Consider the following 22,095-nt stretch of genomic DNA (forward strand, 5'->3'; position numbering starts at 1 on the left):
GCAGCATTCTGCCAATAACCTCGATGGTTTGCTGAATTTTTTCTAGGTGACTGTGTATAACTCTCTTGATATGCTCAACAGCTTAGCACCTGTTGCACACCTAAGTGTGCTAACAAGTATGGGATTAGATTTCCTCTAAGAAACTATTTTCCTCTCCCTTGCAAGACTCCACTAATATTGGACATCCAGTCCCACGTAGAAATAGCCAATAGAGGCAATTACTTTGTCTGCCTTTCTTCAAGACTGCTGTGCTACATAATGCTGAAGGGTGTCAAATAACTTGTTTCTTAATTTACCAGTATAAAACTGAAGCCTCCAAAGCTCTGAGCAGACTTACAACATCAAGCAATTTCTGCCAAGAGCTTTAGCTGATGAATTGTGTACAGCAGTATATATTTGCCATGCTATGTAGAGACCAATATATATAAACCTTTTGGCTGTTTGTGATATTTTACAGCAAGTCTGCAGGGCAAATAGCTGATCTACCCCTTGGATTATGACTACTAACGTGGAAGATAAAACAGTCAGATGTGCTGAGCAGACCTCTCCTTGCCCCTAAAAGCTATGGGCTGCCCTAGGTTTGAGTATACAAACTGTTCTGTTAGCACTGGTAATGTCATGTGGGACTTTAAGGTTGTGTGAAAATTATTAGGCTTTGCGAAAAAATCACAAGAGGAGTTCCTGTGTCTCAGTGAAAGTACCTCAGCATCAAAAGCAACAGTGTGGAACTCATCATCTAATGACCATGCTGGGGAGCTTTTGTTTGTTTTAGCCATGTAAGCATTCAGCTCTAAGCTACGGAAGAGTGAACTTCCAAATCAGAGTAACAAAAAATCTCCTTGTCTTGTGAAGACAGGATGAATTCTCCTAGGTATTTCTTGGCAAAGAAGGTCAGCTGGGGAACTGACACGTTCATAAACTGTAATGCTATCTACCTGAAACCAAGCAATGCTCAGAGAAATGCAATATTCTAACTTAACTTTGTAAATGACCCAGAAAAACAGAATAACAACAATAAAAAGTTATCTTCAGTCTGTTTCTCACACTCAAATGCACTTCAATCAGCACGTGCAAGGAGCAGGTAGGCTCTGCAAGTTCTTTATCTTTTTGAGTTTATCTATTCTTTCTAAAGCACCTATGATTGTGGTAATAAAGAACCAATCCAAACAGAAATGATCAGTGAAACCAAATATTTGGCTGCATTCAAAAAGCTGTGAGAATGTGTGTGATAGAAATGTTTAATTTCTTTTTTTTTTTTTTTAGATGAAGGAGCAGAGGGCGGAGAAGTGTCATCATCCAAAGCCTTGCTGGAAAGTCAAGAGGCAGAAGGAAAAAGCAACAATTCCTAACACCTAAGAACTGCTGGGTTAATGAAACTCATCAATAGACTTCCCAGTTTCCCTGTGTCACCCCTTCTGAAGTGTGGTAGCAATTTTATCAGCATAGACGAGATTTTGCAACATACTTGTACCTAGATGACATTAATGTGGAACTGCTGCTTTTTCTACTATCGTCTTTCAAAACCAATGTTCTACACATCCAAACGAGAAGAGAACTAAAGAATGTATCTCATTTGGGTTTTTCTCATGTTTATAGTATTTATCCTAACTAATTTTCTTTCACAGTTCCAATTAATAGACATAGCGGATGTACTACCAACTAATGATTGCTTCAAAATAAAAATCCTGTTTCTTAATTTCCAAAAATAACTTTTTTATCTCCAACACAAAGGTACATTTGCTCTCCCCACCTTAAGATGCTATTAAGTATCTAATAAATTACAGACATTATCTGTAATTTAATTCCTGAGATTTTTGTTCTCATCAGGCATATGTAGATGAGGACAAGAAATAAAAAAAGAAACATTTTTTCTCTCCTACTCCTGTCTCAAAAAGGTTTTGTAAACTACTTAAATATCAGTGTTTGTTTTAAAACTCTCTTTAAACTTTATTTGATTATGGCAGATCTCAGTTCTCCCCACTTTTTAGGAGTCTTATCTGTCATTTCTGGTTTTAGGCTGAATATTGTAGATGTTCATGTGATCTAAAATAAAGTACCCATGTTTGTAAGTGATTAAAATTGTTTAATCTCACTGTGGAAATTAAATAGCTATCATCTTTTCTGTCTTTTGTTGATTCATTTCTGTTTCTTCTGCATGACAAGACTTAAAACTTCATAATATGTATTTCTTTTAATTCATCTGGTTTTTGCTTTATTGTTTGCTGACAATGAAGATGTTTTAATCATTGTGATTTTTAAGGCAAATGTTTTCTCTACTGAAAGGATTCGTCCTATTATAGAGGTCATGCTTCTGAAAATACTTAGCACTCATTCCCATATTGTAGGAGACATAAGATTCAGGCACAGACATGTGAGCAGCAGCTCACAACATTGACAACCAAGTCCTTATATTTGCCCACACAAACTCTCTACTGGGCTGTAACCAGATGGAGGAAGCATGTCTGATGGGTGCATTCCACATTTGACTGCTAGTCCACCTACAGAATAACTGTGTACTTAGCTTGTAAGAGGCTTCTTTGCACACCTACCATTCCTACTCTGCATTTACTCACACACTGTCTTTTGGGGACCTTTTCAGTTAAGGATTGTTTCATCCAACTGAACTGACACTTGGTTCCTTCCACCTACCTATATTCATTTAACAAGGGCGACATCCCAGCATTACTAACAGGTCTGGAAAGGTAAAATAACATTTCACTGGAGCGAAACATGTAGCTTAAGACTCAAGTCAGTGACTGAACTAGTTGACACTGGAGGACCAGATTTGAAAACCACAGTGGAGAGGAGCTCGCAGCTAACTATTATTTATAGTACACACTCTTGTTCTGGGTTGCAGTCCCATCCTCATATACCAGCCTCCTTTAGAACATGAAAGTACATAAAATTGTTAAGTCTTAAAAAGCTAAAATGATCCCATGGAAATAAAGTATCTGAGCATTACTGAAACAGATTTTCTTATATGCTTTAAGTGGATCATATGCTGAAGTGCTCTTCTGGGTCATGGCCTATATTCTCTTCTTTCACAGTTGTAGCACTGGATATATTTAGATTCTTCTCTTACAGAACACAGAAACTGAAATTTGGGTTACAGGAAGATTCTTTAGCATTTTGTTAGCCTAAGATGCTTTGAAGTTTTTTGCTATTAAGACACCCATTATGAACCACCTGAATTTAGCATATTATTCATGTGCTAAACTCTATATAAAAAACACTCCACAGCTACATACATACATTGTGTTAACTGCTCACAGACATACAGCTTAGAATTCATCAGAGTGCTCAACACACTGGAAAATTGGTGTTACTTTGTACTTGAGCTCTACGAACCTGTCATTGAGAAAAAGCTCTGTAGAAAGAAGAATTTTAACTGCAAATTAGAAAATCTGCTTAAGAAGTAAAAACTAACAGGAACATTTTAAATGCAATTCAATTAAAAGCAGGATGAATATTTTTAATCTATAACATGTGTATCACATATCATATAGTTTTCATTTGCCTTTGTATTATCCAGTTGTGGTTTAACCAAGTTACAGATGCAAAAATACTTCTTTGCCACATGCATGTGCAGATTGTGCCTAAACAATTATTAGTCTAGGCAGCAAGAGAAGGCTCTTTTGTAGTTAGCTCAGATGTAGGAGAGGAATACCTAAGTGTGCTCTGGGTTTTGTCAAATAAACCTTTCTAGTTCTGTGCAGTTGCATATTTCTGACCATTATAAACAGAGTCCAAACCACTGGTAAGTGTGGGAGACATTGTGCCAGCTCCGTTCAATGTCTTTATCAATGACCTGGATGAAGGCATTGAGTGCACCCTTAGCAAGTTTGCAGATGACACTAAGCTGGGTGGAAGTGTTGATCTGCTGGAGGGTAGGGAGGCTCTGCAAAGGGATCTGAACAGGCTGGACCACTGGGCTGAGTCCAATGGCATGAGGTTTAACAAGGCCAAGTGCCGGGTCCTGCACTTGGGGCAAAACAACCCTATGCAGTGCTACAGACTGGGAGAAGTCTGTCTAGAAAGCTGCCTGGAGGAGAGGGACCTGGGGGTGTTGGTTGACAGGCAACTGAACATGAGCCAGCAGTGTGCCCAGGTGGCCAAGAAGGCCAAGGGCATCTTGGCTTGTATCAGAAACAGTGTGACCAGCAGGTCCAGGGAGGTTATTCTCCCTCTGTACTCGGCACTGGTGAGACCGCTCCTTGAATACTGTGTTCAGTTCTGGGCCCCTCACCACAAGAAGGATGTTGAGGCTCTGGAGTGAGTCCAGAGAAGAGCAACAAAGCTGGTGAAGGGGCTGGAAAACAGGCCTTATGAGGAACGGCTGAGAGAGCTGGGGTTGTTTAGCCTGGAGAAGAGGAGGCTGAGGGGAGACCTCATTGCTCTCTACAACTACCTGAAAGGAGGTTGTAGAGAGGAGGGTGCTGGCCTCTTCTCCCAAGTAACAGGGGACAGGACAAGAGGGAATGGCCTCAAGCTCCGCCAGGGGAGATTTAGGCTGGATATTAGGATAAAATTTTTCACGGAAAGGGTCATTGTGCACTGGAACAGGCTGCCCAGGGAGGTGGTTGAGTCACCTTCCCTGGAGGTGTTTAAGGCATGGGTGGACAAGGTGCTAAGGGGCATGGTTTAGTGTTTGATAGGAATGGTTGGACTTGATGATCCGGTGGGTCTCTTCCAGCCTGGTTATTCTATGATTCTATGATATGGACTTTGGTCCAGAAGAATTAGTTGTGTATTACACGACTCAGCCAGACAGGAGCTAGCCCTTCTAAAGCTTTCTGGGGGTCTCTATGCCATGCTTTCCAATAATCTGCACTTAGGCAAGGTTACTATTTTAAGCACAGCTAAAGCTGGAAAAGCTTTGGTTCATTTTCCTGTTTGTATTTTAAAGATAGGTAACAGTCCTACTAAACTTTGGCTGAGCCTGTAAAGAGCAAAAGAACAGTGCTTCTGAATAAGTTTCTCACTGAGCCATTTTATCCAGTTTCAGCCATTATGGAGGCTGTACCACCCTCTCATTAGCACAGCTAATGGGTCACTGATGACAGTGCATTCTCTTAATCCACAGGGTAACAAAGTTATGGCCCTGAATCAGCAGAGTATTTTAGAACACACTTAACTTTAAATGCAGACAAGTTTCACAGAAGTCAATAGAACTACTTAGTGCCTAAAATTAGGTACATACTTAATTACCTTGATAAATTACCAGAGCAAATTTCTCTTAAGGCTAATCTGGTTTTATAATGCATTAATCCCAATTTGCATTCCAGCAAGAGTGGCACAGGTAATAGCATCTTTTTCATCAGTTTACGTCACTGTCCTGGGCTTTTATTGAACAAACAGAACAAACATTCATTTTAGTACCAAGCAAATTTTGTCTCCAAATTTTAGAACTTAATGAAGCAATTATTCATTCTTAGCCACTCTGCATATTAAAAAAAAAAACAATAAAAAAAACCCAAAAAACCCCAGGAAATAACCTTGTAACTTCATTTTGCTTATAGAAAACAATTTAGGTACTTTGAATATACAGAAAATTGGCCTCAGTGTTTTCCAAATGTCATTAAGAAGGTAATTTTCTTCAGGTCAGTTTTTCATCAGAAAGTTCATGTAAGAGGTGGATGAACATGCTGAGGTGCATCTTTTGTTGCTATAAAACGAGAAAGTTCAATTTGTTACCTGGGAAGCAATGAAGGACTAAATAGGTTTTTCAGGTAGGGGATTGATTATTAGAAAGTTCTCATTTATAGCGATTAGAAGACGTAATTAAGCATTTTTTAAAATGTTCCTTATACAGCTATCTCCACCTGTACTGTATACCATTATTCTAGTATAATACTGCATAGGCTGAGCTTGGATAAATGAAATGAGGTGCAAAGCAGTTCACTAAATGTCGCATTTTAGAAGGATTTTCCAAATCATTGATAGTATAGCAATGTTCAGGCCAGATCTAGTTGCCACTGAAGATAAAGATTAGTTTTACACTAACTACAGAGTGAATTATATCTAACTCTAGTTTCAGTCATGGGTTAATAATCATACAGAAAAATTCTCCCAACTCAGAAAACCCATGAACACAAATGTTTGGAGGCAAGGTGACCAGTCAGTGGAAATGTCATATATGTTTGCAGAATCCAAGACACTGTATTTAGTTATACGAACCTATAATCTGACTCACAGTTGCCACTTCTCTGTCATGCAGCTTTCATACAATGGTGACCATACAAAATAATATAATTGCATTTGCATTAGTTAAAAATGACAACAGAAGAGTGACTAGAAGAGGTTTAAACTACACTTTATCCAAATAACCTTTATGTATCACATATACAAAGAGGAATACTTTGAGATTAGGTAAATTACTTAGGGCTAGTTCTTATTCTTCTCTTTTGGCTGCTGGTGATCTGTGTGTGATAAAGCCCACAAAAAGGAACTGAAGAGAGATTTCTCCACCCTTTTGGCACAGACTAGATTTGCTGTACTTGGCAAGCATAAGCCCCAGACTCATCGTGGTGTGTTGGCAATTCCTCAGGAACCTACACAGCACAAGCAAGTGGGTCTGAGCCCACTGCGGTCCCAGTGCACTTACTGTGAAGTGGTAGGGTAGAAATAGCAAGGGCTGAAACTGTCCTGCCATCTAGCGGGATCTTCAACCTGCCAGATCTTTTGTGCAAGTGAGTGGAGTGAAACAGTTAGAGACCTCAAAAACAGCTGGGAGGCAGCTGCTTGAGAGCAAAAATGCCGAAAGGGTGCTAGGGATTTTCACTTATAGTCTGCCTAGTGAGAGGCAGAGTATCTCCATCCAGTATCTTGGTATCTCCATGTATTCAGAAAGTTGTGTCATCACAAGCAAGAGATGTCTCACGTTTCTGCTCCAATGGCTTATATAAGCTTGGGAAAACAATACCATCTGAAGGCTCCCCACTGCCTTTCGCAGATGTAAGATGTTCCTGCTGCCCCTTGTAGCTTACTTAGTTCCTTTCCTGGTCAGGAGCTTGTTGCCTCTGGTTTGAAACCCCAAAACTTTCAGTGGAATCTTGTTCACAGTGTCTGGGCAAAGGAAAGATGCCAGGCTTGGGCACCAAGGGGTGAACTAGCCAAAAGCATTTTCAATGCTTTTTTTTTCAATGCTTTCAATTTTCATAAAACAGGTGTCTCAGTCTGGTTTGCAGCCTCAGATGCCTGCTCTGTGGTTTGAATTACGGTGCCAATGCTATCCTAGATGACTGATTTTGACCTTTTCTTAGGGAGAACTCAGTTTCATCTTCCCCACCTGAAGCTGTTCTATTTTGGATAGTAATCATCAATAAATACTGAGAGTTGTTAATATATTATTTTGGTTTATTTCCTTGTTCAGCCTAGTGAGGACTGGTTCATATCCCAAGGCAGCTGGGAGCAACAGGAGGCATGAAGGCTGTTACTCCACCCTGTCCTGTGCCACATCCTAATGCTAGACCTCCAGACTCTAATGCAAAACTTACAGGCGGGGGGGGGGTGTTGATAGCCTGGGTGCTGTGGGCTTTTCAGGATTAAACATATATTCAGTGATTGCCTGCAATGTAAAGGGCCCTGATGTGAGGATTTACACAATCTTAACAGCACTTTCTTTCTGGGACTCAGCTGTGCAGTGAACAATGCTGTCAATCCAGTGTTTGTCATAAAATGTACAGAAAAGCTAACCTGTCACAGACTGGCTTAGCCTTCTTTTATATTTTACTTTTTTTCCCCAGATTCCATGGGCACATTTGTAAATTATAACATAAGCAGGGTAAAGAAAAAAGAAAACATAGAATCATTTGATCGGAAAAGACCTTTGAGTCCAACCGTACGTGTCCACCAGTGAACCGCATCCCTGAGCACCTCGCCTACCCACCTTTTAAATAGCTCCAGGGATGGTGACCCAGCCACCTCTCTGGGCAGCCTGTGCCAGTGCTCGATGACCCTTTCGGTGGAGAAACTTTTCCAGATAGCAAATCTGAACCTCCCCGTGAGCATCTCGAGGCCCTTCCCTCTCCTCCTATCACTTGTTACTTGGCAGAAGAGACCGACGCTTCCCGCACGCTGCTGTTAAGCCCTGCAGCCTTCCAGAAGCCGTTTCCTACCGCTGCTCCTGGTTCCCTCAGGGGTCGGGGGCACCTCCAGCCCGAGCAGCGGGCGGGCAGGCAGCCCGCGGGCACAAGGTGTCGCCCGAGCCGCACGGCGGAGCCTTCGCCTCCTCCCAGCCTGGCCCCGGGCTGGCGGCGCCTCGGCCATGGAATGCAGGGCTTCGGCCTCCTGTGCCTGGGACACCTCCGGGGGTGGGGGGCAGCCACTGCTTCCCTGGGCAAACTGCTCCTCCTTGGCCTAAATCTGCCCCTCTCCAGTTTATACCCACTGCCCCCAGTCCTATCACTACAAGTCTTTGTAAACAGTCCCTCCCCAGCTTTCTTGTAGCCCCTTCAGGTACTTCACAGAATCACAGAATCACAGAATAACCAGGTTGGAAGAGACCCACCAGATCATCGAGTCCAACCGTTCCTATCAAACACTAAACCATATCCCCCAGCACCTCATCCACCCGTGCCTTAAACACCTCCAGGGAAGGTGACTCAACCACCTCCCTGGGCAGCCTGTGCCGGTGCACAATGACCCTTTCTGTAAAGAATTTTTTCCTCACGTCTAGCCTAAACCTCCCCTGGCGGAGCTTGAGGCCATTCCCTCTTGTCCTGTCCCTTCTTATCCTTCTTACTTCACTATAAGGTCTCCTTGGAGCCTTCTCTTCTCCAGAACTGGACAGAGACTCCAGATGGGGTCTCACTAAAGAGGAATAGAGAAGCAGAATCACCTCCCTAGACCTGCTGGCCGCGCTTCTTTTGATGCAGCCCAGGACACGATTGGCCTTCTGGGCCGCAAGATATCAGACCAACCCATTAAAAAGCCTTGAGCCAGTCCCTGAATAATCTTTTTCTTGAACACTGAAAGAAAGCAAGATTTTTTTTTTTTTTTTAAAATAGCATGTGATTATACAACTAGAGGTGGTGTTGCAATGTAAGAAAGTGCTGAAATAGGTTTCTTTCAGGCATGTTCTTTCAGGCAGCCTTTGAACTCTTGACTTTGCATCTTTTTTTTTTTAGCATGGGCTGTTAAGAGTGGAAGCTTCTAGATAAATTTATAAAGGATAAAATGAAATACTGACATGTAAGGAGGAGTCTATTTAAGGATGGGGGAGAGCAGGAAGAATGAGATGGAGTTAAAAGTGTGAAAGTTGTGCCATATTTCCTCTCAATAGACCTTCTTTTAGCAGAACAACTGAGCCAGTCGGATGTAAGTGAGTCAGCCTGCTTCTGCACCCTCTGCTGGCTCTGGACTCTGAATGTTCTGAGCTCTGGCTGCCCAAGAAAGTTTCAAAGGTCTGGAGGAAGATGCTATTAGAAGCTTTGTTTAACTATTACAAGATTAGTTAAGGATTTTGCGATACACAGGGGGTCTGGGTTATGTTTACCACCAGCACAGTGAAGGAGAAATCTTTTCAAATATGTACACATGGATGTATAGAAGAGAAGGAATAGTGGATGTATCTATACTTCCCCACTGCCACTTGCTACTACATACTTCCTTTCCTTTCTGTGCATATCTGCATGTTTTCCCATAGTAAACTCTGGATTTGGCAAACTACAAACCTACATTCAGCAAGTGGGATGAGTTTTTAAGTTTTATGGTTTAGACTTGCTCATGTGACCGTCTCATGTGATTTCTTGCATAATCTAGTATATGGAACTTCTCTGAATTACTTCTTGCATCACGTCTAATAGCTGTGGTTGTTAGCATAGTTTATGCCTTGCAGGAATGAAAAGTGTAGTAAGCACTTTGAAAGCTGGTCACGGGGTTAAGCTAATATGAACCTCATTTTTAATATAAATTTCTCTAGACTTAACTTCAAGTGACTGAGGTTTTGTATAGCAGACTGAAGAGACAACTCTTATTTCTGTTCCTCTAGGATTGTCTCCAAACAGCTGGGATGTCAGAGTATGTAGGGATGCAATGAGGAAGGTTAAGGCACACTTGGAATTAAATCTGGCATAGGACATCAAGGATGACAAGAAGGGTTTCTTCAAGTATATCAGCAGCAAAATGAAGACCAGGGAAGATTCAACCTCCTGCTGAATGAGATGGATGTCCTTGTGGCAGAGGATACACAAAAGGCAATGTTACTGAATCATAGAATCATATAATCATAGAATAACTTGGATTGGAAGCAACCTTAAAGATCATTTAGTTCCAACACCCCTGCCATGGGCAGGGGCACCTCACACTACACCAGGCTGCCCAAGGTCCTATCCAGCCTGGCCTTTAAACACCTCCAGGGATGGGGCAGCCACAGCTTCCCTGGGCAACCTGTGTCACTGCTTCACCATTCTCATAGTGAAGAAATTCTTCCTTATGTCTAGTTTAAATCTTCCCCTCTCCAATTTATATCCATTCCCCCTCATCCTATCACAACAAGCCTTTGTAAAATGTCCCTCCCCAGCTTTCTTGTAGCCCCTTCAGGTGCTGGAAGGTTGCTATAAAATCTCCTCGGAGCCTTCGCTTCTCCAGGCTGAACAAGCCCAACTTTCTCAGCCTGTCCTCTTATGAAGGGTGCTCCAGCCCTCTGATCATCTTTGTAGCCCTCCTCTGGACCTGTTCCAACAGTTCCATGTCCTTCTTATGTTGAGGATTCCAGAACTGGACACAGTACTCCAGATAGGGTTTCACAAGAAAGTAATAGAGAGACAGAATCACATCCCTCGACCTGCTGACCACGCTTCTTTTGATGCATCCCAGGATACGTTGGCCTTCTGGGCTGCAAGCACACATAGCCAGCTCATGTCAAGCTTCTCATCAATCAGCACCCCCATGTCCTTCTCTGCAGGGCAGCTCTCAGTCACATCATCCCCCATCTTTTAAACTGGGCATTGTCCTGACCCAGGTGTAGGACTTTGCACTTGGCCTTGTTGAACCTCATGAGGTTCTCACAGTCCCACTTCTCCAGCCTGTCCGGGTCCCTGTGGATGACATCCTGACCTTCCGACATGGCAACTCCACCATTCAGTTTGGTGTCATCTGCAAACTTGCTGGGGGTGCACTCAATCTCGCTGTTTATATCATTGATGAAGATATTAAACAGCACTGGTCCTAATACGGACCCCTGAGGGACACAACTAGTCATGGATCTCTATCTGGACTTTGACCCATTGACCACTACTCTCTGAATACAACCACCCAACCAGTTTCTTATCCACCAAACAGTCTACTCATCAAATCCTTATCTCTCCAATTTAGAGAGAAGGATGTTGTGGAGGACTGTGTCAAAGGCTTTACAGAAGTCCAGATAAACCACATCTCTTGGTTTTCCCATGTCCACTGCTGTGGTTACCCCATCATAGAAAGCCACTAAGTTGGTCATACAGGGCTTGACTCTGATGAAGCCGTGCTGGCTGCCATTAATCACCTCCCCATCCTCGATGTGCTTTAGCATAACTTCTAGGAGGATCTGTTCCATGATCTTCCCAGGCACAGAGGTGAGGCTGACAGGTTCATAGTTCTCCGAGTTGTCTTTTCTACCCATTTTAAAAATGGGCACAATGCCTTCTTTGCTTTAGTTTTTACTGCTAAGAACAGCCCTCAGGAATCCAGACCTTGGAGGAAAGAGAGAAAGTCTGGAGAAAAGAAGACTGTCCCTTGGTTGAGGAGGATCAGGTTAGAGATCATCTAGGCAAACTGGATACTCACAAATCTATGGATCCTGACAGGGCACACCCATGAGTGCAGAGGGAGCTGTCAGATCTTACTGCTAAGCCACTCTCCATAATCTTTGAAAGATCATGGAGAACAGGAGAGGTGCCTGAGGACTGGAGAAAAGCTAATATCACTCCAATCTTCAAAAGGGGCTGCAGGAAACTACAGGCCAGTCAGCCTCACCTCCATCCACAGGAAGGTAAAGAAACTGCTCTTTCTGGATGTCATCTCCAAGCATCTGGAAGAAAAGGCTATCAGGAGTGGTTATCTTGGGTTCACCAAGGAAAAATCATGCTGCATCTGGAGGATCACTTCTGGCTTCAGCAGGCTGTGACTCTGTTTTGTCAGTCCATAGCCGAGGAGGACCCTGGGAATATCCAAATGCAGGTAGTTAATGCACTGAGTTTTTCCTTTACATCTGTTTTCCAAATTCAGTAGTTATTTTCTTAAGTTTGTAGTCCAGTCAAATAAAACTGATTTTACTTTTTGTCTGAATCTTAGCTGGTATTGAGAGTGATTTCAGGATATTGCAGCAAATGGAGTACTTTAGTATTAACAAAAGGAAGGAAGGTACACTGAGCTATTCCAAAAGTTTCTTAAATCCAGCTCTGCAGACTGCAAAGCTGTCTTTTGTTATGCTCCAAGTATTTGGCTTGAGATACTGAATTCCACATAGTCCACACTTACTGCATGTTAGACAGCCTCCACGGTGTATACAAGGGCTACAGAAAGAGACTATGACATTTAGACATCACTTGTACCTTTAATACTGTAAAATTTGTATTGAGATTGATAAAAATAATTCCCTAGCTTTGTTATAATACAGAATCCATGGACCTTAAAACAGCTTGTTTCTGCTCCACTAGTATTCTCACTGGGCTGCTCTGAACACCAAATCTACACAAGTCTTCCAGAAGACATCTAATCTCCTTAAACCTATGTGCTTTTTTCTGTTTATGCACATAATTATTATTTTAACTTGTCTGTTCAGCTTATTCATAATCTTTCTGAATTTCTCTGAGTCATCATTACCCCTGAAACAGTCAGTTGCTTATTTATGAGACTATTTCTTTCTTCTTCTGTGTATGGCCATACGTTTGGTCATGCTGAAATTCTAATTCTGGAAAGCTAATTTCTTGTATAGATTTTACAATAACTAGACAGCTATTTTAAGTGACACCAGGTATCAGATATTTCTGTTACATTTTAGCAGCTTTTAAATATTTTTTCTACTCCTAAACACAAAGGAAAGCAAAGACAAATATTATAACAACCACAGGCCTAATGGTACAAAGTTAAAATAACTGCATCTTCAATAAATAGAATGGGGAGCTGGGAAGGTGGCTAGCTTTAGTGTAGGCTAATTCCTTGAGGAGACCCTCAAAGCCTTGGGTCCTCTAAATGGTAAATATAGTAACATAGGACTACAAACAACAACCCCCAAACGCCTTTAAGAAGCAGAGAGAGAAGACCCTGGAGATATTTAGTATTATTTGCTTCCCTCTTTAAACTGTTGCACACCAGCTGTCCTCTCAGCTTAAAACAATCCTTATAAATGTCTAATAGTTCATAATGAGGTATTAGCAGGTATTTATTTTCCAGGACTCTCCTAATCTTAGGTCGCACCAATTTGTAACCTAAGACAGAGTCTAGAAGCATGAAATGCATGATCACAGACCATTTTGTTTTTACCAGTTAGCAAGAGACACCAGAAATAGACCTTAATATGACTTGTGTTCTAATGTTAGTCCATCCTGGCATTATCTTGGTTCAGCTTTTACAGTGGCAGGAAGACTGCTGAACATGCTCCTAAGCTTTGCCTAAGGTATGCTGTGCTCTTAGAAGGGATATGGCGTAAACATGTCTTCCCTGCTCCTGCCTGCATTATCTTGCATCTTGCCTATCTTCTGGTCCGTGGTTCCAGGAAAGCCCTTCCAATGCCATTGATGCAGCACAAGACTGGATTCTGTTCCTTTGCACCAGGGGGCATTCTGTAACCACTTGCTTGTGTAGCTATATAATTGGGTGTCTTCTCCAAAGAGCATTTATCTATCTCTTTTGTTTAAATCGGGATTTCTAAAGAACTGCCCATCAATGAAGTAAACCCAGTAACTTTCTATGACTCACTGACAGCACCGAGGTAGTTTATTTTTATTAGGGGGATCAGCAAATCTCTTAGACAGCTAAAAGACACAAGAGATAATTTTAGTTAAGGACATTCTACTGCCCTGTTTGACTTGAGGTTTTTCTGCAGCACCAAAAAGCAAATCACACTCAGCCCTGAAGCAACATCATCCCATCTGACATGGTAGCTACTAAAATGTGGTTGTTTCTGTATTGCACTGAGATCAAAGCTGCACAGAAGCTCACAGCAGGGCTTGAAACAAGGTTAGAATGTGCTGAGAATACTCTAGTCTGCAGTCCATAAACAGAGGAAATCCCAGCTACACATTCTTTTCAGTTTTTCTAATTCAAAAGTAGCCCTTTATATGTTTCAGACTGCCAAGAGATTACCAAAATGCCAAAGTGAGTTAGGACCCTGAATCATGTTGCCTTTCAATGTGATTCAATACCTAAAAGGCCTTTGCGTGCCTGTATCTTCTTTGATACCATGGGAGTTAGGCTCTGGTATCACTGATACAATTTGTTGCAGACATGGGTACAAGTTGCTCTGCAGTTCCAGGGTCTTTGTTGCCCCAAACACAGAAATATTTGAATAATGCAGTCATCACAAAATTATCTGAAGGTCGTATGACATATTATCCCTTTAACTATTGATCAGAGTCTACCGAGTAATGTTATTCCTGGCTATTGTACTGCAAGGATGGTAGGTTTAACTGAATTGGTGTAGCAAGAGTGCCCCTCCTGTGTTAGAACCACAGATAAATCTGACTGCAGACATTAGCTACGCCAATTTCACTACATTCTACATTTCCATAAATAGAGTATTAAACCCTTAGTGGATGTCTGCAGTGATTAGATGCTCAGCAGTTCCCGGCATTGCTTTTGAGGAATCCACACATGACAGAACACCTTGGTCAGACTTTTCTTCCACAGGAGCCTGGTGGCCATCCTGTGGTGTGTCCTTTTTTTTTTTAAGAAGGACTGGATGAAGGCTGAATGAGGCTGAGAGCATGAGGCATTCTTCTGGATGCCTGAGGGCATGAGAAGAAGCAGGGTTATAACAGGGACGTAAAAGGAGGGATAAGCAATTTTTGCACCCTGTATTCAAAGGCTGAAGGTCAGAGCAGCCCTACATTCACCCTAGATGGCCTTTGGAAGCAAGGATTACTTATTACACAGGGATTTCTTGCCACAGCATTTTCATCTTTCAATCGAGCTTTGCAGAGAGAATGCAAATTTGCCTACTTACACTGCTCAGGTGGTATTAAGAGTTTAGTGTAAATGAGAATGAGTTCCTGGATGTTCAGAGAGTAATCTCCAGAGACATCCTTCATCACACAGGCTTTTTACAGGGGACTACACTGTCTGTAAAAGAAACTCCAAGCGGTTGTGTTGTGCAGCAATCTAAAACACACACTAGGTCAGTGTATTTCACACTGCTATCTCCTTTACAGGCATAGCAAAGCACTTATAATGATCCACATCACTTGTACTAGCTGTTGACGTCAACAGATCTCTCATGTAAGGATCCACAAGCAGATACAGGGCATAAGGTGCCATGGAAAACATTTTTGGCTGTGGCTTGTCACCCCACAAGGTGTTAACAATACAATATTTCCTACTGTTGATTTATCCTGCTCCCAAAACATCACTAAGAGACAGGTGGGATCTCACGATCATAAAAACTTGTTCGATGACTTTGGCAATCTATCTCAGCAGCAGAAGGAATGTGAACATTTCAGCAGACCCTGTTTTACATCTGAAGCATGGTGCAAAGTGTTAAAGAGTACTTTTTTCTTAAGACTAGGTGCTTGTCTTAGCTAAGTATGTTGAAAAATCCTGGTAGAAATGAGCCATCATTGTAGGTATGATTGCTTAAATTACGAAGGATCCTGAAGTGGCTACCTCCCAAGGGCCAGGTCACAACCTTGTCTGGAAGGAGTGCAAGGTAGAAGTGTCCTTGATGAGTCCAGCTACTGATAGTGGCACTGATTCAGTTTCAGGGATTTTATATCACACAAAATCCATGAGACTGGTTCTACACAACAAACCATGGTAAGCATAGATAACAAGGAGCTTTCCCAAGGCTCTGTGTGCACATCTGCACCAGAAGGCTCCAAGGCTTCTGCAAACAGACCCTATATGAGCAGATAACTGTCTTGTCAGTACTGGGAGAGGAGACACTGTCAGTTCGTGAGGCTATTGGTAAAATCACTTTGGATTTAATATGATACATGTCAAGTGAAGTAGGTGAGTGAGGAGGTCAGTTTGCATGTACTTGCACGTCAGCTACCTGGGTGCCAGCGATGAAGCTCTGTGAGACTATGGCTGCAGGGTTTGACTGTAGGTGGTGAACACTACTAAATACTTCATAATTTTACTGCATTTAAGGAAACACATTCCCAAACTAAACTGGAGTCACAGATGATACCCATGCATTATTCAACTTTGACAAAGAAAAAGGAACTTGATTCCTTTCAGCTTCATGAACAGCAATTGCTGGTCTGTTCTTTCAAGTGATGCCCTTACTCTTCCTGGCTTTCTGCATGCCAGCTTAAAAGTCTCAGAAGTGTGGGTCAGAAGAGGAACTCAGACATAAAGTGAGCAGCTAAAGAAGGGTATTTTGTGTCCCTCTCTGCACTTCAAAGTAAGTGGGCAGAAGGTTAAAGAGAACTGGATGCACTAGTTCATACAAGATCTATGGAATGGGCATCAAGATTTATGGAAATTCAAAGAATAATTAGAAAGAGGAAAACATTCCGTCTCTAGCAGGGAAAAAAACCAACAAAAAAACACAACCCAAACAAACATTGCATTTAATGAAACAGTTTTAAGGTGTTTTCATTCATGGTTTACAAATGCTGCCAGTGGTGGACGCAGGATGCTGCTTCCAGCCAGGAACCACAAATACCAATTTCATAGAATCACAGAATCATCAAGTTGGAAAAGAGCTCTTGGATCATCGAGTCTAACCATTCCAATCTGCCACTAGACCACGTCCCCGAGCACCTCGTCCACACTTCTTTTAAACACCTCCAGGGAAGGTGACTCAACCCCCTCCCTGGGCAGCCTCTGCCAGTGCCCAATGACCCTTTCTGTGAAAATTTTTTTCCTAATGTCCAGCCTAAATCTCCCCTGGCGCAGCTTGAGGCCATGCCCTCTCGTCCTGTCCCCTGTCACTTGGGAGAAGAGGCCAGCACTTTCCTCTCTACAACCTCCTTTCAGGGAGTTGTAGAGAACAATAAGGTCTCCCCTCAGCCTCCTCTTCTCCAGGCTAAACAACCCCAGCTCTCTCAGCCGCTCCTCATAAGACTTGTTCTCCAGCCCCCTCACCAGCTTTGGTGCTCTTCTCTGGACTCGCTCCAGAGCCTCAACATCCCTCTCGTAGGACCAGGCAGCACCAGCGCAGCTGCTCTCCGCCCCCGGCCCCCGCTCCGCCCCCGGCCCCCCGCCGCCCGCCGGCTTTAAATGCGGGGCGGCCGCGGCGCTCCCCACCGCAGCCACCGGCACCCGCAGCCGCCCGCCATGGTCGAGGCTTTCTGCGCCACCTGGAAGCTGGTGGACAGCCACAACTTCGATGAGTACATGAAGGCGCTGGGTAGGTAGCGGCAAGTTTAGGAGATATGGAATTTTTTTGCACCACTCTAAAAAAAAAAAAAACCAAAAAAAAACCCCATAGCCCCCCACAGGCTGCCAGAGGTGTAGGTGAGGCTTCTGCAGAGGCTGGGGAGGTTTGGGGAGCTGTGCCTCTGTCGATAGGGTTGATTCGATGCGGGTCATTCAGCCGGGGGGGTTGCGGGAGAAGCCGTCCTGCTGGGGAGAGGCAGGAGATGCCCTCGGGGTAGGGAGCGGGTTAAAAAGAAGGGCTGCCTGCAGATAAACTGGGAATGAACGAACAAAAAAGAAAAAAAAACATTATGCAGGAATGATAAAGGACCGAAATCCGCGTTTGCAGAAGCGGTTGCCGCCCGTTCCGCGGCGCTGCTCCTTGCGCGGTGCGCGGAGGGGAGGGAGAATGCAGAGCCCCATCCATGCGGGATGCCTGCGGATACTGAAGGTGTAAAGGCACAAGCGAAGCAAAGAGTGATAGCTCCAAGCTGTAATGCGAGGTTTCTGTACCTCGATGTGTGTGTGTGGGGGGAAAAAGCAAAAAATCGAGTGTCTGATGGATTTCTCTTTTCACTTGATGGTCTAGGAGTGGGTTTTGCAACGCGACAGGTGGGGAATGTGACTAAACCCACGGTGATAATCACCAGCGAGGGGGACAAAGTGGTGATCAGGACTCAAAGCACTTTCAAAAACACAGAAATCAGCTTTAAACTCGGAGAGGAATTTGATGAAACTACCCCCGACGATAGAAACTGCAAAGTAAGTGAAGTCTTGGGCTGTAGTGGCTTCTTTTTTCTCCTCTTCCTCCCCACCCCCACTCCAAGGCTGTATCTTTGGTAGGGTCAAAGGGGAGAAAAAAATGTAACTTCTGCTACTGCAAGTTGTAGCACTGTGAAGGACAGAAAAAAGAGACAAGATTTCATCTTACTTGCCCCTCTTACACCATGTCTTGTCTGAAGCAAAGCTATGTCGCCAGCCCCGACTGCCTTCCAGTGTTGAAGAATTGTTAGCTGCCCACTTTTCTTTCAATCCAAATACCTTTCGGCATAACTTTTTCCAGTCAAAATGGGGAAATGCCTTCTTCCCTGCATCTTTGGGGACTTAACATAAATGGTATCCCAAAGCACATTTGAAACAGTAGTTCTTGTGAGAGTGGAACTCAAAGGAAGCAACTTTTTTAATCCTTTGACACAAACAGGAATTGTATAGAGTTCACGCTTAAAACGAGGATGATTCATGGGCTTGGCTTTAAAATGGCTGGGACTACTTTATCATTCTAGATCCACATCCATCTATTGAAGGGAATTCAATAGAATAGTGCATGCTGAATGTGTGAGCAGAATCTTAAATAACCTAAATAAATTAATGCCTTTGTGTTTCTTGGTATCTCGTAGTCGGTTGTGACCCTGGATGGAGACAAGCTTGTGCATGTACAGAAGTGGGACGGCAAAGAGACAAACTTTGTGAGAGAAATAAAGGATGGCAAAATGGTAATGGTAAGTATAAAGCTCACTGCGCATTCACACAAGTTGCTAACACTCCTTGCTTACGTTTATCTCATGCTTTATGAACAGATAACGTTACTTGTATGCAAATCCTTAAACTAATTGATGGAGAAAGCTAGCAGAGAGTTTTCAAATACTTGTTTTCTTTTGCATCTTATGTTACTGACAACTAAAAAATTGCTAGTGTTTTTTAGGTAGGCAAACCTGTAGATTTCCAGAGCATATACGCTTTCTGGAATTTGTGTTAATGCCCAAGCAAAAAAAAAGTCCTGGTGAGCTGGAAAAGATACAAAGTTCTTCACTACATAGGCAATGATCTATTGCCAGTGCTAATTTAGATTTCTTTGAAAACTTGTTTCAGATATGCATGTATAAATAACATTTAATCACACAGAACAAGTATTTTCTTAGGGAAATAAAATTACAATATTGCAGGAGGTAATGGCCTTTTCATATTTATTATTAAAGGATTTATTCCTCCTAGCTTGTTAAAAACTATGATTTAACAGCAATTGTGTGAAGAAAAGTCTTTATTTAAATTCACATTCTTTTACTGACTTATGAGGAACAGGGGTATGGGGTGAATAAATGGTTAAATTATTAACCATGGCACTTCTCATGCTTATTTTTAGCACAGAGATGTTGCTTTTAAAAATAAAACCTCTTGTAATAAAACCATCTAAAACCTCATACTAACCTATGACTTGGCTGTTTAAAAAAAAAAAGTTAGATTAAATAATCCCGAGAGTATCTGTATGGATGGAGACTTCCAAATAATTAAAACTTTAAAGCATACAGTCAATGCAACACAACACGACAAGCAATTCAAGGGGAAAATACATGTTTGTTTTTGGAAGCAGCTACACGCATATACAGTAAACTTTTTCCTTTGGAATTCGAACACAGTGAGATGTCCTTTTCCACTTAAGGAAATACCTCCAAAGCTTGTACACTACACTTAGTGTTCTGCACAACTACAGTAACTAAAATATTTGGTAATTCTAGCTACGTAAATGCAAAAGCACATTTATTTTAATACAAGATTCTCCTTAAGTATATATCTATGTATAATAGTATAGAGCATGGTTATAGAGGGCTTGGATTTTAGATGGGACATTTTGCAATGTGATCAGCTTAGGGAAAATAACTGTTACATCTGTATTAAAACAGTGTGGTATTTTAGAAATTACATTCACAAAATAAGAGAAATTGAAGCTATTTCCAGTCTCAATTTAGTTTCTGTGCACATGTGCCCAATGTGCTTGACGCGCTTCAAAGTAGCAAGGACAAAGCTGTATTTATTATGGGGTCTGTAACTTTGAGTCTTTTCCTCTTGTTTGTTCAGAATACCAATAATCCAGACCAACTTATTTTTCTGTAAATTACATAATGTGAGACAACCTTGCTCTAGTGTGCACTTCTGAATATGTGTTAAGTCGTTACAGAAAATGGTCCAGCATCTAACATGTCTGTCTTTTCCTTGGACTTGCAGACTCTCACCTTTGGTGATGTGGTTGCTGTTCGCCACTATGAGAAAGCGTAGAGTTTACCTGACCTCTGTCCAGATGTTACTTCTGCTGGATGGATTAATGTACCGTCCATAACTGAACGTAGCTAAAATGCACATTTGTGGCATGAAAGGTTAATAAAGAGGGTTTTGGGGGGTGGTGGTGGTTTTTTAAAAAAAAAACTTTAAGCCATGGAATTGGCAAATTTGTGCTGTATAGTGAAACAGGTTAATTGTGGCATTAAAGTTCTGAAACACTAGCCTCTTTTTTTACAGTGAGTGGAACATATTTGAAATTGTTTTGGAATCAAGATCAAAAAGAAATTAAAGTTTTTTTTAAACCTGTGCTCCTTTTGCATTTAATTGGCTAATATTCCTGTGTTCTGGAGGGAGATGTTGAAAGTTCTTTTTTCTGAGTTAAACAACAGAAAATCATGGTGAACACAATGCTGTAGCAGCCTCTCTCTGTGATGCAGGGTACGTTGGAAATTAAAATTGCCTTCAATCTACTCAAGTAGCTTGTTTTGAGGGAGAAACCTAAAGCCTCTGTCTTTTTATATGTAGGTATGTAGACAAATAAGATGCTCAAGCCTGTTTCAGCTCCTCTGTTTAATGGGAACTGGTTATCCAGTGTGTGCTAGGGCCAATAGACAAGACAGCCTTCAATGTCAGGAGGATCATGTAGTTTTGGTTTTAATAGTTTTTCATTTGTTTTGGTGGGCTTTTCACTAATACACAAAAGACTGAAGTAAATCAAGGGGCAAAGGTTGAAGTGTTTCACAGGATGGGAGGGAAAGACCAACATGATAAAGGACAGGACTGGAGGAACCTAAAGTACAAAGCTCAGTACTCATCAGCCTGCACAGGGGTGGGAGTAAAGCAAAGGAAAAGCAATACAAGAAAAACCCTCTGAGCTTTTTCTCCTTGAGCTAATATGTACCGGAGATAACAATTCGCGCTGTAAGCCATTTAAAATAAAATGCTGCTTCAAAGAGAGAAATTAAAACCTTGACGACCAAGAATATTCTCTAGAAGACCAGTGTGGGAAAACTGCCTTACACCTTAGCTTAAGAAAATTGAAACAGGTAGCTGGCAGCATGGAGGAGATGTTTGGAGAGTCCACGCTGTTTGACACGCTGACTCAGTGAACCACATGGAGGTACAGCTACCTACAAACCCCCAACAAAGGCAGATTTGAGCTGTGGCATTTAGCTGGTCAGTACTCCCCAGTGTGTGGCTGCAGAGGGAAGTTCAGGAGAGGTGTTCTACCCAACTTCTCAGGCCCAATCCTGCACTGTGCCATCCTTCATATCTGCTGCATCTATCATGGGGAATGTTGGTGCTTCCCTGGATATCTAGGATACCACGGGTAGCTTATCTCACTTACTTGCTAAAAATTCAGCCACAACTGTGGCACTGAGCCAACACAAAATTTAACGTTGCTAGCCTTACTTTTTCACTAAGGAGTTGTCCGGTGGGAACAGCCAAGTCTACTCTCTCTTCTAAGAGGCCTTAATTATGGACCATTATAAACATGCTTTACTTGGTGGATATTGATTGTTTTTAAAATCCAGGGGC

At 42.2% G+C, this 22,095-nt stretch overlaps 2 protein-coding genes across 4 annotated transcripts in view; both read left to right on the forward strand.

Moving 5' to 3' along the window:
* The window catches only part of PKIB (cAMP-dependent protein kinase inhibitor beta), a 66,006-nt gene extending 63,884 nt beyond the window's left edge, over positions 1 to 2,122 (forward strand). For all 3 annotated transcript variants that reach the window (XM_069851809.1, XM_069851807.1, XM_069851808.1), the window contains exon 3: positions 1,264 to 2,122. In XM_069851809.1, coding sequence (XP_069707910.1) covers positions 1,264 to 1,349 — 86 coding nt within the window. In that variant the 3' untranslated portion in view covers positions 1,350 to 2,122. The remainder of the gene's footprint in view (positions 1 to 1,263) is intronic.
* A 15,272-nt stretch (positions 2,123 to 17,394) lies between these two features.
* FABP7 (fatty acid binding protein 7) lies at positions 17,395 to 20,782 on the forward strand. Its single transcript, XM_069850969.1, has 4 exons — positions 17,395 to 17,494; positions 18,092 to 18,264; positions 18,900 to 19,001; positions 20,503 to 20,782. Exons 1-4 carry the CDS (start codon positions 17,422 to 17,424, stop codon positions 20,551 to 20,553), a joined length of 399 nt encoding a protein of 132 aa, XP_069707070.1. The 5' UTR covers positions 17,395 to 17,421; the 3' UTR covers positions 20,554 to 20,782.
* The last annotated feature ends 1,313 nt before the right edge of the window (positions 20,783 to 22,095 follow it).

Source organism: Phaenicophaeus curvirostris, chromosome 2 (assembly GCF_032191515.1).
Source record: "Phaenicophaeus curvirostris isolate KB17595 chromosome 2, BPBGC_Pcur_1.0, whole genome shotgun sequence".
Classification (NCBI taxonomy): domain Eukaryota; kingdom Metazoa; phylum Chordata; class Aves; order Cuculiformes; family Cuculidae; genus Phaenicophaeus; species Phaenicophaeus curvirostris.